At 47.1% G+C, this 15943-nt stretch overlaps 3 protein-coding genes across 3 annotated transcripts; 1 reads left to right on the forward strand and 2 right to left on the reverse strand.

Annotated features, from left to right (window-relative positions):
- The first annotated feature begins 2838 nt into the window (after positions 1–2838).
- Positions 2839–3212, forward strand: LOC124686632. Its single transcript, XM_047220541.1, has one exon. The coding sequence runs from the start codon at positions 2904–2906 to the stop codon at positions 3210–3212; it is 309 nt and encodes a 102-aa protein (XP_047076497.1). The 5' UTR covers positions 2839–2903.
- Positions 3213–12089: 8877 nt separating this feature from the next.
- On the reverse strand, positions 12090–12428 carry LOC124689834. Its single transcript, XM_047223300.1, has one exon. It carries the CDS (start codon positions 12426–12428, stop codon positions 12090–12092), a length of 339 nt encoding a protein of 112 aa, XP_047079256.1.
- A 1123-nt stretch (positions 12429–13551) lies between these two features.
- LOC124686633 (30S ribosomal protein S21, chloroplastic-like) lies at positions 13552–14834 on the reverse strand. Its single transcript, XM_047220543.1, has 2 exons — positions 14432–14834; positions 13552–13850 (listed from the first exon to the last, which is right to left on the reverse strand). The coding sequence occupies exons 1-2, from the start codon at positions 14749–14751 to the stop codon at positions 13742–13744; spliced, it is 429 nt and encodes a 142-aa protein (XP_047076499.1). The 5' UTR covers positions 14752–14834; the 3' UTR covers positions 13552–13741.
- Between the last annotated feature and the right edge of the window lie 1109 nt (positions 14835–15943).

A 15943-nucleotide genomic window follows, 5' to 3' on the forward strand; every position in this document is an offset into this window, starting at 1 on the left:
CCGGTACCTTGGTGGTCGCATTTCCTCTTCAGCGTACGCTGCCCTTGTAGCTCGATAATTTTGCCCGGTTTCATGTCTACCGGCATGATTGTTTCCGACATAACCATTTCCAGCATAGCCATTTCCGGCATAGCCGCGACCTGCTCCATAGCTTTTTCCTCCGGCATCATGTGGCCCGGCTTTTTGTTTTCCGGCAAGAACCGGATCATACACGGTCATCTGCCGCGCATTCATTTCTTTTTCCTTTCTTTTATCCGGATGGGGGGACGATGCCTGCCCCTGGGACTTGCTTCCGGCAACTTTTGTCGACCGGATCGATTTTGACTGGAGCGCTGCTTTGTTGATTCTAGCAAGCTCATCATTTTGTGTCTGTATTGTATCAAGCAGCTCTCTAACTCTATCCTGCTGCTTTGCCAATGCATCACCGGATAACGACTCACACATCTCCATAGCGGCCTTAGCAGCTTTTATAGTTTTATCCGGACTACTGTACTTAGGTTTCTCTACGATACTCACAGATGCAGAGGTACTTTTGCCGGCAAGAACTTCCTTACGCAAATCCTGATCTAGATTGCGAGCCTTAAGCCGATTTTCTGGCATCCTAGCAGCCTGAGCGCTAACTGAAGCGAAGCCGTGGGCAGGGTTATACTCACGTAGGGTTAGGTTCAGCTCGCGCTGCGCCTGGATGATGTTCGCGCCGCCGGAAAGCAGCGTCTTGCGTGTGGCTTCCAGCTGCGCTTGAGCCGCAGCCGGGTCGATGTTCTGCGCAATGGGCGTCGCCAACACGTTCATCGCCGCTTGAAGTGGTGTCTCCGGTGGTGCGGAAGATGCTCCCGCAGCGCCTGCGTCGCGCTCCAGCGGTGGCTTGGCCGGACGGGTCGATGCCGCACGGCCAGCACCTTCTTCCACAGCTTCCTTGCCAGTGCCAGCCACGCCAGCCATCATGACCTCCACGCTGCCGACGGCGCGGCCAGCACATAGCCACCTTGGCGGATCCGGTGCCACCAGCACCGGCGAGAGGCACTGGCGCACAGGGACGGTGCCGAAGTAGATGCGGTGGCTGCCGAACTCGATGATGCGGCCGTTCTTGGGGAACTTACCATCGTTGGCGAAGCAGCCCGCATTGTCGTTGATGAAGTCCATGGCGTAGATGCGCTGCACGAGCGCAGACACCGTACGCTCGCCTGCAACGTCGAGGAGGCCCGCCCGAATGTGAACTCCAGCAAGCGCCTCTCTTTGCCCCACGGTGGGCGCCAACTGTCGTCGTGGTGAACAGACAGATGCCATGGGATGGCTTAAGTTGGGGCCGAGTTGGACGCTAGAGGATTCGGGGGGGGGGTTTGGATTAGATTGGATGAACTTCCGGGTGCTTTCCTCAAGAACTTGGCCTAAGCCAGAGGTAGAAGAAGAGAGACACAAGGAAGAACTCTGCTCTAGATCTTTCTCTTCATTGATTTCAACAGAACCCAGGTTTTTTGGATACAGGGTAGCTTATGAACTCTACGTACCCGCGATGGGGGTGTGCCCCCTCTCCTTATATAGGGGAGAGGGTGGCTTACAGGGGAAGAAACCCTAATGGCATCTTTGAACAGACAAATTACTTTACAAAGCTACTTTAATCATAGGTGACGCCGGTATCTTCTTTAATCGGGGAGGCTGACGTCCTCCGGTTGCTTTTGGCGTCACCTTCTTCTTTGGCGTCAGGGCTTCGTTTAAAGTTACTTTGCTTAGGTCATCCTTGTCCTCTAGCTCTTGAGAGAATCTTTGACCAGTCCTGCCGACGTGCTACAGTTCACTTCTTACCGGCAGTCCGGTGTCTTCTTAGCCCATACCGGTATACCTCTCTTTGGGGATACCGGTATAGATTTACTTAGCCAATCGTTTAACTTTGGTCTCCGGAATGAACATCAAATCGGTATCTTGATAGCTCAAACCATCCGGTTTGGCATGCCTTTGGCATACCGGGGGTCATCCCCCCAGCACCAGCCTATACTTAATCCAATCGGAGGCGCAAAGCCTCTCTCATCTCAAAAGGCAGGACTGAAGAGAGAGGTTTGCCCAGCTATATAAGCTGGTGTCGGCCTCCGTCAACTAGCGAGGTAGAACTAAACCTCAAGCGTGTTCCACCGGACCGTCCCCAGTCGTGCCACCCGTTCGAGTGCTGACACTGACTCGGGCGGGGAAAGGCCAATGACTCAAACAAATCCTACCTGCGCTCTGTTCAGCTATTCAATGAATTCCAGTTTAGCAAAAGAAGTGAAGTCTCCGATTGATTGATATATAACAGCTAAATCTTCTCTAGGAACCTCAAATCAGTCAATATGAACCCAATCAATAAAAAATAAGAAAGAATACTGTACATAAAGTACTTTAAAAGACGATGGTTTTGACCTAGCTAGAATGCCAACTTGAGAGAAAAAAGAATAAAAATAAATAGTAGCACGCAATAATCAAGCGCCCTACGAAGCCGACGCGAACCAATAATGCTATGTTTACGGACAGTTTGTTACGGAAACTTGCTTACGGACGGACGTGGCTGATTCTGATTCATCGTGTCCTAAATCTGCGGAGCAACTGTTTCAGCCTGGGCCAATTGAGTGATGGCACGACCAGTCCGTAAATCTATTCCGTCATATTCTTCCGTAGGTGTAGCATGAACATGCCCAAAGCGCGGACCAAGCAGCCGAGGGAGAAGCGAAACTGGGAGGAAGTCGTCAAAAGTCCACCACAACACGGAGACCGGAAAGGCAACGCGTCTTCACTTCACCTGCCTCACTCTCTCCCTCCTGCTCCTTATAAACATCCACTCTCCTCTCCATTCCCCACACAGCACTCAACTGCGTTTTTCCTCTCCCCATTCATTTCTCTCCTCCGTCTCCCCACTCCAGTAGCCTTCTCCGTCAATGGCCACCGAGGTCCTCCGCCCGCACAACATCCTGCCGTCGCAGCCCCAGAGGATCCGGACCACGCACCGGAAGCCCAGCGCCAGGAAGTCTCCTCCTCCTCCGGCGGCAGCAGCTTCTTCAACAACCGGCCGGAGAAACCATGGAAGGCGCCCCGCGGTGGAACTGTACGCCGGTCCGGCCTTCTCCGGGGCGTCCCCCGAGCCAAGCTCGCTGCCGCTCCCGCAGTTCCCGTTCCAGAAGGCCGTGGCGCCCGTCGTCAACGACGCCGCCACGCGCGACCTCAGGCGCTTGCTGCGCCTGGAGTAGGAGCTAGCCCCTGTACAAGCCAGCATGTGGATGTGGGAACGAGCTGCCTGTTAGTTTAGTTCTAGCTGCCCTCGGTGTTGAGTGGTGCGGCCGCGCGCGGCAAGGCCTCCGGCCCGGTTTTATTGTGTGGCCGGCGGTAGGGCGCGCGCAGGCAGTCGGCTCCGGCGACGGCGGTTTGTAGTGAGCGCAGCAGCAGCATGTGACCATCGATCGGCAAGATGTAATTGCAAGTAGAATCCCACGTCCAAGAACACATACGTGTATGTATGGCGACCTAGCTAGTTCATCCCCTTTGTTTCTAGTTAGCACGCAAATGGCTAATTAGAGCAGTATATATTCAATTTATTTATGTTTCCTGATGATTAAAAAAGTTTATGTGTCATGATCATATGAATCAGTCAAATCCAAGATAATGTCGATTCTAATCAGTCACACCAACCGGCCGCTCGAGCCCTCAGCTACCTACTACCCTGTGCTGGCCGGCACCATAAGCTAGAAGTCGCATAGTATGTTTTATTGGAGCATCTTTCACCGGCAGCCCCAATAGCTTTATGGGAGTGCTGTTTTCTTTTTTGCTCACACTATCATCTAATAATGCGGTGGCATATTTGAAGGTTAATATAGGTGTTGGCAATCCCGTACCGGTCCCTTCGCACATGGTATTGGATGGGCATCCGCACCTCGCGCCGCGTGAGAGGGAAACCGGTGGTACTAGCATCGCATGGTCACTTTTACAAGGTCGAACTCTTAAACTAGTATCTTCCAATAATTTGGTATCATTTAGTATGATAAATAAAAAAATGAGTATTTAAAAGTGTAACTGTATAATGGTGAGGCATATATCTTTCACAGTACATAAATATAACTACTCAAAATGACGCTTTTCGGTTTAATGACCCGCCTTGGATACCATCGAAGTAGGTTGCCACCTTTAATGGAAGCGCCAGTTCACACCAGGCGGAGACGCCTTAGATACCTCCACCGTAAATGCGCGGACCGACATATCCTCCTATTTATCACCCCTCCACGGCTCACATCGCCTGCGCACTCACCACCAGACACTGCTCGCCGCATGCCGCACCGGCTCGCCACCATGTAATAAATGTTGGGCCGCAGTGACCACGCACCACCAGCGCAACCCGCAACCCGAGCATGTGGCGTCGCGGTAGCCTGAGCACGAGGACTTCGCGAATGAGGTGTTCGTAGCGGACGCGGAGACCGAGATCATGGAGGAGCAGTGGGCGGCGGAGGAGTTTGTTGGGGACCCGGAGCAGGCGACGATCCTCGCTTATCTCAATATGGCACGGGACCGGAGGATTGGAGCTCAAGTGCTCGAGGAGACCAACGATGCCATCTTCGGGCGCATTGCCTAGATCTCGAGCAGGCGGGCGCCCACGGAGGAGGCTGGTCGCCTCCTCATGGCAGCCGAGAGCAGAAGGTGCTTGAGCTCGTCACTTATAAGCGCATCAAGACCGCCGCGCGGCTCACCCAGAATGCAGCGTCCCGCGAATGGCGGGCAGTGCTGAAGGCCCATCCCATCACGAGGAAGCTCCGGCGAAGCTGCACCACCATATGCGGGAAATAAGGACAGAGAGGTGGGCGTGGGAGCAAGCGACCAATGGGAAGAACATGCAATGGCGAGGCTGGCCCAACGTGCCCCGACCGACATTGAGTAGACTAGGATTTAGTTATTTTAGTACTTTTCATTCAACTTTGTAATATATGACTAAATATGAATGAAATCACTGTTTATATTGAATTCGTCTCGACCCCTAAAAATTTATAGGAGTTGCCGGTGTGGGAAACACCTCCCTATATCAAGGGAACTACTGTCGGTGCCCCAATAGGGCACCACCGGCGCTTATTTGGAGGTCGGCGGTGGAGATTCTCTTACCTCCGAAAAGTTTTATCTTAACAGCACCATTTCTTTTACCATAGGTTTTTTTAGCCGCGTAATAATTTTTTTGAGACAACACAAAGCTTCCATTTCATTGATTGATAGAACAAAACAGACTTACAAGGCTAAGACAAGGGAAAAACACCTGACCACTCAAGACAAGACCACGTTCGATGTCCACAAGATAAACATTAAAACAAACACCGCCAAACCAACATTATCTAGATGCCATCCATACAAATACACAAGATGCAACAGGCTCACTAGCCATAGAGAGAATGGCATGTATCTCCTAACAGGAGGATCACATATTTCATGTTTCTCCTAACAGGAGAGCCCGCGAGGCACAAGTTAACGTTAGCAAGGTCAAGGAGACCCAAACTCCAAAAGCCTTTTTTCTTGAAAACCAAATTCTAGCTAGGTAAATGAATTTTCTATGTCCCTAAAAATCTTTCAGAGGTAGTTAGCCATATGCTGATTGATAAGATCAAGTGCCCATTTGGGAAACTTGAAAAATGATCTATATAGGTTTCATCAAGTATTAGCCTGCATCCATATAACAAAACTTTGCATTCCTAGGCAACTATCCTTTTTAAGATTTTATGTACTGAAGGTTGAATATCCTCACTTCTATACTTATGAAAGTGCCCAGGGATTCCTAAATATCTAATGGGAAAATTTCCAACCTGGCAATATGACTACAATTTCCTCAAGATCTAGTCCTAGTGGAATACATTCACTCTTTCTATAGCTGTTTTTTTCATATCAGAAACTTGTTTTAAAAAAGGGAGAACCCACTTCAAGTATATGGCAAACTCTACATCTTTAGTTTTTATGCAGACAAAGATAATGTCATATGCATGCTAGAAATCTTATGCCACCTCTAGGACAAATGTTCGACAAAGGAATTAGCACTAACAGCTTTGGCCTAAAATCGAAGAAAACACATCAATTACTAAGTTGAATTAGAGACGGGAATAAAGGCTTAAACTATCTCAATACTTGTTCAGTAGGGAAGAGATTTCTAAATAAATTATTTAATTTGACTCCCATAGAGCCATCATGACTAATAGATTTGATCTGAGATAACTATTTCCGACCAAAGCCTATTTTATATGTAAAAATATTTCATAAATCTAAATAAACTTTGTAAAAAAATTCATAGTCTAGTTTCAACAAGAAACATTGGCTTTTAGCCTAGGTAATTGAATGAATTATCTCATAGGCGGTAACAACACTTTCTAGAATAAGATGTTGAAGAAGAGCATATATAGCTCGATTAAAACAACTTCGGGCAATATGGTTTCTTCGCATTTAAGAGATAAATACGTGTGTCCTTACTTCACATGCATAGAATGCGAAGCTTGAATGTATCATTTTCTGACCCTCATTTGGAGTATAATAATTTCAATTGCAATTTTCTCATACTATGAAATGATTTTTTCCCATGCATGCACGTGAACTCGCTTACTAGTGCCCAGAAGGCCTCCGCGGTTTATTTTGCATGCATGATTTTTTGTTAGACGGAAGGCTCGAGCACAGAGCTTTTGACTTTAAATTAATAAAGCCACAACAGCCACACCATACATTAGTTAAAGTTTTATTGAAAACCACCGGAACCACGTTCCACACACACAAGATAGTTCTAGTCAGCGCCCCAACGCAAGACCGAAAAGTACGACACAACAGTGACAGATACAATAACCAGGACCTAGTCTAGCTGATAGAAGCAGATGTAGTTACTTCCTGGCGGTCTCACACCGATGCATGAAGCGCACGAATCCTACCAATTGTAAGCTCCAGCGCCTCGCGATCTGATCTCCTAGGCATTGGCTTCCACACCTGCAAGTACACAGACATTTTGTATATGCAGTCAACGGGTTCTGTCGGGAACTTCCCCTCAACTGAGAACTTATTTCTAACGTTCCAAAGCGTCGAGAGCAGCGTTACAAATCCAAAATAATTGTTTAGTTTCACCCACACACGTGTGTAGGAGCCTAGCTACATGTGACAGGCATGACGGGTTTCAGGAACATGGGAGAAGTTTCCTAACCGCAGTCCACATGAATTTGGCTACAGTACATGATAAGAAGATGTCATTCGTGTCCTTATACTCCCCACATAAGGCACATCCGACCGTGGAGGGGGCTTCTTATGCCTAATGTTGTCATCATGGGTAGAACACTTCCTGGATAATTGCAAAATTCCAAACCCTGCCACAAGTCTTCCCAAAGCCTAGTGGAATTGCAGCTACATATATGGTGTCTAGCCCCCAAGCTAAAGAGGTGTTCCACCTTCTAGATCGAGTTCCAAAACTGTGAGCCTGGACTGTGCTCAATAACCAGTTGATCCTTGGAGCGGAGATGGTTTCTCCTGATAATATACGGCCAGAGGCCTTGGTCCTGAGCATACAACTTCCAGATCCATTTTATGATAAGTTTCGTGTCAACAATGCCAAGTCCACCCCCCCCCCAACCCCCCACAAGGACTTGGGTAAACACAACACATACAACCTAACCCAATGGTATTTGCGCTTGGGGCCTTTACCTTCCCAATAAAAGAGGGATCAATGTTTGTCCATATAATCTGATGGACCCGTCCCCGAGAAAGCACACCCCATGGCGTGCATCAGAAGGTTGGAGAGACACACATTAACCAACGTGAGTCTCAATGCCGAGGACCTGAATTTCCCCATCCATGGGTTTGCCCTCTTGGCCACCTTACCTGACAAAGAACTCCAATCCGATGCTAGAACATATACATTGCTCACTAGCTATAGAATAGCAGCAAGGCCTTCCACAACATAGTCAAATAGGATGTGTGAGAGGGGTCCCCCTAGCGCACCCCTCTGCTGCTGGGGAAGTAGATTCCTACCTCTCCATTGGTGGTGATGGCAGCTTGGCCTCTCGGGACCAAACCCATCGCTCTATGGACCCACCTTGACTCAAATCCCATCCTCAAAAGGACTTCCGGGAACAATGACCAATTGGCACGGTCAAACGCTTTTTTTTCAAAATCAGTCATCAAGAAAACTTTCCCAAGTTTCTTGGCTTTAGTTTCATGATAATCTCCTGTAGAGATAACACCTCCTCAGGAAAGTGCGTCCTTTGATAAACACGGATTGGGTCCTACTAATATTTCGGCGAGCAATAAGCAAGAGACGAGTCACATAAGCTTTCACAATGATCTTGAAAATTACATTAATAAGCGCGATGCATAATATTTTTACTAATTTACGCTGTCAATTAAGACAAGTGTATATCTTGCCTTGCCTGTTGAAATATACAAACGCGCGGCTTGCAGAACGCGCGAGACATCTATACATGTGGATGGCGGGCTAGTGGTTAGAAATATAAAGTGTATCACTACTGAAAACAGAAGGAACAATGGGCTATAACAAGAAACTAAGGAGAGATGGCCTCACTTTGTAATAAGCAGAGCATCATGTGTACGTATATATGGTGGAAGGAAAGTGATATTGGCGCGGCTCAATCAGATGCTGGGTTTACGACGGCGTGAATCCCCATCATCGGATTGAACCTCCCCAATATCGCTCTGTCCATCCGCCAAGCAATTCTTCTTTGCTTCCCTCCTCTTTCTCATTTCATCAAAAATCTCTCTTATAAGAGATCATCACACCGACCTAGCTAGGAATAAATCAGAGATGCCAATCAAGAAAGATCGATCGCATTGTCTCGCTGCTAGCCATATACAAGACAATCAGATCGACGAACGATATCTGCTTGGAGCTTCTTATCATGATTCATGACAGGATTGAAGCAGTAGTCGTGGGGGGAGGTAAAGCTAGTAAAGCTGCTGGCTTTTGCAGGGGATGCAGGAGGAGTCATGTAGCACTGGCTTGCGATCTAGGGCTCGTACGTTGCCTAACTACCGGCCTGGCAAAACCCCTGGGTATATATAGCGGCAAAAGATGATTGTCACTTTAGAATGGATGAATTGGAAGAAGGTAGTGAGTGGAAAGATGGGGAGTGACTCCGTTGATCTCCATCTTTTTTTATCTCTCGCAGGAAACTCGATGCATGTATACTGTACATGCAACTAACGATTAATTAATCAGATGCCAATTGACCATGTTAACTAACTAATTACACACGATCGCATAGAATAGGGATTGATCGGCCAACGATGCGGTTCGGTTGGGAATTAGAGGAGCGGAGAATCTTTCTCATCTCCGATCGAAGGCCATCGGGGGCAGGAGCGCCGAATATGTGGCGCCTCGAATGAATCCTCGGAGGAGCGTAGAAACCATATGCACGCCCTCAATTTCTTATGGCTAATTTGGACTCTCACATCTCTGCATCTGCCTCGGTATGCCTGTGGATCTTTCTCATGCGTTGCGTATGTACATACAAAGGAGCATACGACGAACACGCAACAAGAAAGCGGGAACATCTGCCGTGGCACCCGGGCCGGGGACAGTGGCCTCGCGTTGCTGCTCTCCTTCCCTTCAGTTTCACGACGCCTACTTCTTCTTGCCCTTTGCCTCTGACGAAAAGGCCAGCAAAAGAAATCTGATCAGACACAAGGGAATGTTTGTCACAGGTCAGTGTATATATCTATGAACATTTATTTTTCATGTACTATTTTTATGATACATGAACATTACTAGTTGCGATATGCTTATTCATGGACATTTAGTTATATACATTTATATTCTACTTTATTTTTTGGTAGACACATAAATGCATTTTCTTTGATACATAAAGATTTAGCCTGAAGTATATGAACATCATTTCAACAATATAAGGAATTCATTTCAAAAAACATGAACATTTTTTTGTGATACCAATTACTTATTCAATATTCTTTATATACATCGATTAGTTGTTGGTCGAAGACAAATTTTGAAAAACATGCACGTATTGTTCATTGGAATGGAGGAAGTGATACTTTTTCATATTTGAATACAAGGCCACTAAATAAAAATATTGTTCTACATATACACGGCACAATCCCTGGTGTCATAGTACAATATTGGATCCCCTCCCAACCCCGTGCGCCCACGCCAGGACCCATAGGGCGGACACCACCGACAACCTACTCGAACTCCCCTGCCCCCTCTCCGCCCATCGCTGTTGGGATCGTCATCGGGCAAAGTCCCTGTGGCGCGGCGGCGGATCTCCTCACTCGTCCGGTGTATAGAGGCAGCGGCGGTTCTGATCTCAGCTACTCCGGTGGTGGTGGCGGGGGCGGCCGCATTTGTCGATTGCTGGCAAGAGTCGGCAGCGCTGAAGAGGTGAGTGTGATCTAGGCCCATGGCCATGCCGGCTGCAGTCACCCCGCGTATCGGCAGATGTTTCTTCTCACATGCTTTAGTGGTGTCTCGTGGAGGCACTCCTCGTATTGCCCTGCATCACAAGGATGCTCGGGGAGGTGGCCTCGGGTATAGCTATGGGGGTCTCCTCCGCCGGAGGTGGTAAGAAGGCTTGAGTATGGTTGTAGCAGATCACGAGATGTGGCACCTAGTTTCTGCTGTGAGTTGGAGAGGTATGGTTGTCGGTGAAAACCAAGCTATGACTACGGACATGCTAGGCGATGGCCGCATTTTTTGCGTCGTTACCTCATTGAAGGAAACATTGTGCAGCTAATGTCTGCACACTCATGTTGCTTCAGGGGAAACCCTAAGATCCAGTATCCCAATTCGGACAATAGAGGCACCGAGGTGTCGTTGTCTCTCTTGAGAGCATCGTTTCTTGGAGCAGTGTTGGATGGAAGATGCAAGAGGTACAGTGGTGTTGCAACTACCGCATCGACATCGAAAATCGGTTGTGTGGGCACAATGGGGTCTCGGTGATGGACATTTCTTGGTGGACTCGAGTATGGCGAGGGCACTTGTTGGCGTCATGTTGGCACCGACGATAGGTCCGCCGAGGGCTACGCGAATCTTAGCCATGAAGATTTCTCGTAGGATCGATGGCGGCTTCTGTAGCGTGCACATGAGGTGCTCGCTAAGAGTCTGCTAGACCGAGTGAGCGCTCCCGTTTCACCAAGAGGGTGTCTCGGGTATGTGATATGTCCTCGGTTCTTAGTTGGTGAGGGGATTTCGTGTTTTGATGGCATAAGGTCTTGCTGATATTATCTTCGCCTATTGTCGAGTTTGTAGGTGTTGCGTGGTAGCTTCGGGTATTTTTATATATGCTTTTTATGAGACTTTGTTGAATAATATAATAAAATGGCCACATGCATCTTTAGAGACCGGTCCATCCTCCATTTCGAGAAAAACAAGGCACACTTCCTTTCTAGAAGAAAAAAATTAAATAAATTTGTACATTGTACTATGATGCTTATTAAGAGCAAGAACAATAGAAGAGTCAGCAGTTGGCTATATATTTTTGCCATATCATCTATAGTTTAATTGTAGTCAGCCCATACAATAGTTACATACTAGTATGAACTACTTTATATTCATATGTCCCACCTTGCAATCCCACAAAGTGCCTAGGAGCACGCGCTGCAGCTGGCTATTATCTTGTAGCCTGCTTCTCTTCTCTCTCCTCTTCTCTCTCATCCAACTCAGTAAAACTATATTATTTTAAGTTTTATAGCCTGCTAACTATAACTTATTGTACTTGCTCTAATGCGATAGTTGCATGTAACCACCATATGCAACATGATTAATTAGCCGGGATCACTAGAGACTTTCGAAACGGTTAACCATGCTATATATTGATTGGAACACTAGCGAAGGAAATAATAATGCCAATTCGATTCAGAAAAGAATATCAGAGTCTAAGAACAAAATGATGTCAAATTGATTAGACTTTTGAGCTCCATTCAGAACAGTGAGGATATTAACAAGACCAACTGCCAAATTTTCGCCATCAACGTCTAGCGTGGACCGTCATGACACACCCACTCTTCCTTTCTTCAACAGCAACACAAACTAATGCAAGAAGATACAACAAACAAACCATGCACACTACGAACTTAGAAGTTAGGCTCCGGTCCGAACGCTCCCATCAGTGGCCGAGGATGGTCATGTGGGTGTCGAACGACGGCAGCTCGTCGTCCTCGTCGGTGTCGCCATCGCCGTCGCGGTCGATCTTGCCGATGCCGGGAATGGGCAGCGTCGGCAGTCCCGGAAACCTCGCGCCGAAGCCGCCCTCCTCCTCCTGGTTCTCCGGCGCCTTGGGGTCTCCCGGCTTGCACGTCTTGTCCTTGAGCGGGTTGCACCCGAAGCCGCCGGGCGCGGGAGCGGGGGCCTCGGCGGCGGTGGCATGCCTGGTGGCGAGGAGCGCGCAGGCGAGTACCGCGGCGAGCAGCAGCGACACGCGCGCGGACGGCGCAATGACCGCCATGACTATATCACAGTCGACGTTGGTGTGGTGTGGGCGGTGGCAAGATGTACGTATACGTGAGTTTTTCTTTCGCCGGAGTCTTGCTAGAGGAATGAGAGGCGCGGTGGCGCGACGATATAAATGGCAGGGCTAGTTTGCCGGATTTAGCCAAGAAGACACGTTGGTTGCGGCTGTCGCGTGATGCGTATGGCTGGGCTTCGTCTCCACGGTTACTTTGCCACGTTGTTCGCGCCTGTCGCGCCATGCGTGTGGCTGGGCTTCGTCTCCACGGGTCTACGTTGAGAGCGGGTGTTCAGGAGCTAATCCAAGGATATGCAGTAGGCGAGACAGAAGCTTTAATGTAGAGAAACCTGCAGCAGACTCTGAATCTGTCTCCGCATGCCTGCTAGCACGCCAAGACAACCCCTACTATGTCTATAAAAACGATTGAGCATGCAAAAGATTTCTCCATAGAGACCTGCAATAGGCGATGCATCAAGACTGGACCTGCAATTTGCAATCTAGTGCATGCAGAAACCTGCCAAGTTTTCACTTCACTGTCGGAGGATTGATGGACTGCATATTCTTTGGAACGTAAGAACAGTAAAATGTAGAATTGAGATGTCATGGCAGAGCTGAATTAGCTGTTTTTTTGTATTTTAGCTTTCCTTTTTTACTCATTTTAATGTGTTCTGTACACGTCTTTTATAATTAATGAAACGCAGCTCCGACTGCATTTTCGTCAAAAAAAGAATTAAGTTGTCATGGATTCTTAAGTAGGATTTCCAATTCACACGAACTTTCAGTTATGCTTTAATAATGAAATAAGAGGCCGCGTGCATCAACAGATGGGTGCTCGACTGCCCCTACATTATTTTTACAGGAATGTGAACAGAGGGAAGATGCATGCAAGACTACATCAATAAGAAGAAATTCATGAGTTCTAACCAGGAATTATATGAAACTGAAGCGTAAGAAAACAATCAACATGTATTTTAATCCTTGTGTTTCCTTCGATCCAAGCAGTATCTATAAGCCAAGAAAAAATCTGTGGACTCCAACTATGAAAATTCCTCAATAAGAAAATGGCTTTACTCCTCCGCTTGAAATGTTCAATAACCATATGCTTCACATTCGAACAAAGTAAGTAAACATATACAAATGTATACGGAATAGATATTGCATTATCTAATATTTGGTACAATGAAATAGTACAACTGAAGTGGAAAGGGAAGCTCGTAACTCATATGGTTTGTGCCATGCAGGGCAAAATAAGATCTCGATTTGCCGAAGCTGTGCATCTAAAGTGGTTATAAATTCGATCGTCAATCCATTCACAGAATACCGCTAACTTCCCAGTTGTCGTTGTCCTCATCGCGGCGGGTTCTCACAGCCTCTGAGTCCCCCTCGTCTTCTGGGAACCTGCGGTCATCCATCATACGCCTGCAGAAATTTTGACATGCACGGTTAAGTTTTTGTAAAAGTGTGTTTACATGTCAATGAAGTTTGGTTATCGCAGCAGAAAACATATGAGAATGGTAATGCACTGTCTGAAAGTTGAAGATTGTAGTAGAAACCAGTTACAAAGATAATTAAATCTGAATTTTCTTTCATGGTAGAGCCTGTTATTTCCTAAAGATATCTTTTTTTTAACTGATTTCCTAAAGATATCTGTACACAAGCCCAACCAAAATCTAGTCATCCTATCTGCAAACCATCAACAAAATTGTGCTCCTACAACCACGGCAGGCAGCAGCTCATTCAATTTTGATGACATCTTTCTGCAAATTTCTATCACTTCCCCACGAGTTCAAGTTCGTGTTGGCATCACCACAAACACTGTCTATCTGAAGTATGAACTCTTCATTATAACAGCATGAAATCCTAAAACAATCAAACCCTGCACAATTCGCATCACATTTGTGTTCTGCTTCAACGTCAACAAATTTCGCAGGACATGAGACTAAGCATAGCTAAGGCATCTCAATTCAGCTAAAGCGTCAAGAAAAAGTTGCCAAGTTAACCTGCGGCGGTTGCGGCGGCCGGCCTCGCGGGCCTTGCGGATCTTGATGTCCTTGGCGTTCTCGTGCCTCCGGCGCCGTTTGATCTCCTGGAGCAGGCCGGCCTTCATCACCTCCCGCCTGAACCTACGGAAGATGGAGTCCTCACCCTCCCCCTCGTCCACCACGATCTGCACGTTGTAGCCCTTCGAGGCGAGCACGGCCGTAGGGGCACGGCGGGGAGCCATTTGGACCGCCGACGGCGCGGAGCTCTTCCCGGAGAACGGAGCAAGGGGAAACTGGAGCAGGGTGCTCAGCATGGAAGTAGCGGTAGGGGCGGCCATGGCGGTGGCCTTCGATAGTCGGCTCTAGTGGTTGCAGCGCTCTCTTTGAGTTCCGGGGTTTGGATGAGGCTCGGGAAGGAATGAGGGTGAGGCTTGGCTTATCCCCTTATTTATTCGTCAGTTTTGGAGGGAAGTGACAGTTTTCTTTCTTGGAATATCTTTTCTACTTTCTCCGTCCATAAATAGATGCTAAAGATTTGTCCAAATTCGGATGTATCTATACACTAAATTATGGCTAGATATATTTAAATTTAGATAAACTTTTGGCATCTATTTATGGACAGAGGTAGTAGTAACTTTCACAATTCGAATAATGAAGTCATTTAACAACACACAAGTAACATGATTTCCATTCAAAAAAAAGTACTATCTCTTTGTTGGATAATTCTTGCCCTAATCTAATTCGCTGCCTCGGTGTGGGAAGACCTAAGGTGATAGACTACTGGCACGCAATCGCCAAGACCCCCACCTCCTCTCCTAGAAGCCTGCGAATAGCCATCATACTTATCACCTGTGAGATTTGGAAAAAGAGAAACAAGCGTGTTTCAACTCCTCCTTGCCCTCTGTTATCAAAAGATCAGGGAGGCAAGAAAGGACTGAGTCCTTGTCGGTACCAAGAATCTGACGAAGCTTGTAGGCTGACCTCTTTTAGGTTCCTTTCAGCGCGGGGTTCCTTACCCCACCCTTTTTTTATTGGCTCTTGCCATCCCCTTGTTTGCTTCTCCTATATCAATAAATAAGATAAAAGTTGCTTGCCCGTTTCAAAAAAAAAATAGACAGATGGAAAATCATTTCGGAGAGAAGCGTCAACTTTTCTTTTTTGGAATGCTTTTCTAAGTTTAAGAAGCAAAATCATGAATTACTTCAACAAAAGAATAAACTGGTTGGCATACAAAAAAAGGGAACAAAAGAATAATTGCTTCTAGATTGATCACTTCAGTAATTTGCTGGGGAAGGAGGACGCAAAGGTGGAGTTACACCAGGTCGCAAAACTGTTGGAGCAAGTCGTTGTTGAAGTCTTCACAGTGAGAAGGAGGTGGGCATTATGGATTCCAAAGCTGGATGTTCTTTGGGTGCTGGCCATCCACATAGTTTACAGTGGCGGAGCCACATCTAAGCTGTGTAGTCAAATAACTACACAGTTTTTTGACAAAACAAGCTAAAAGTGTGTAAAAAATTACTGAAAATTTAT

The sequence above is a fragment of the Lolium rigidum genome, chromosome 2, assembly GCF_022539505.1.
Source record: "Lolium rigidum isolate FL_2022 chromosome 2, APGP_CSIRO_Lrig_0.1, whole genome shotgun sequence".
Taxonomy (NCBI): Eukaryota; Viridiplantae; Streptophyta; class Magnoliopsida; order Poales; family Poaceae; genus Lolium; species Lolium rigidum.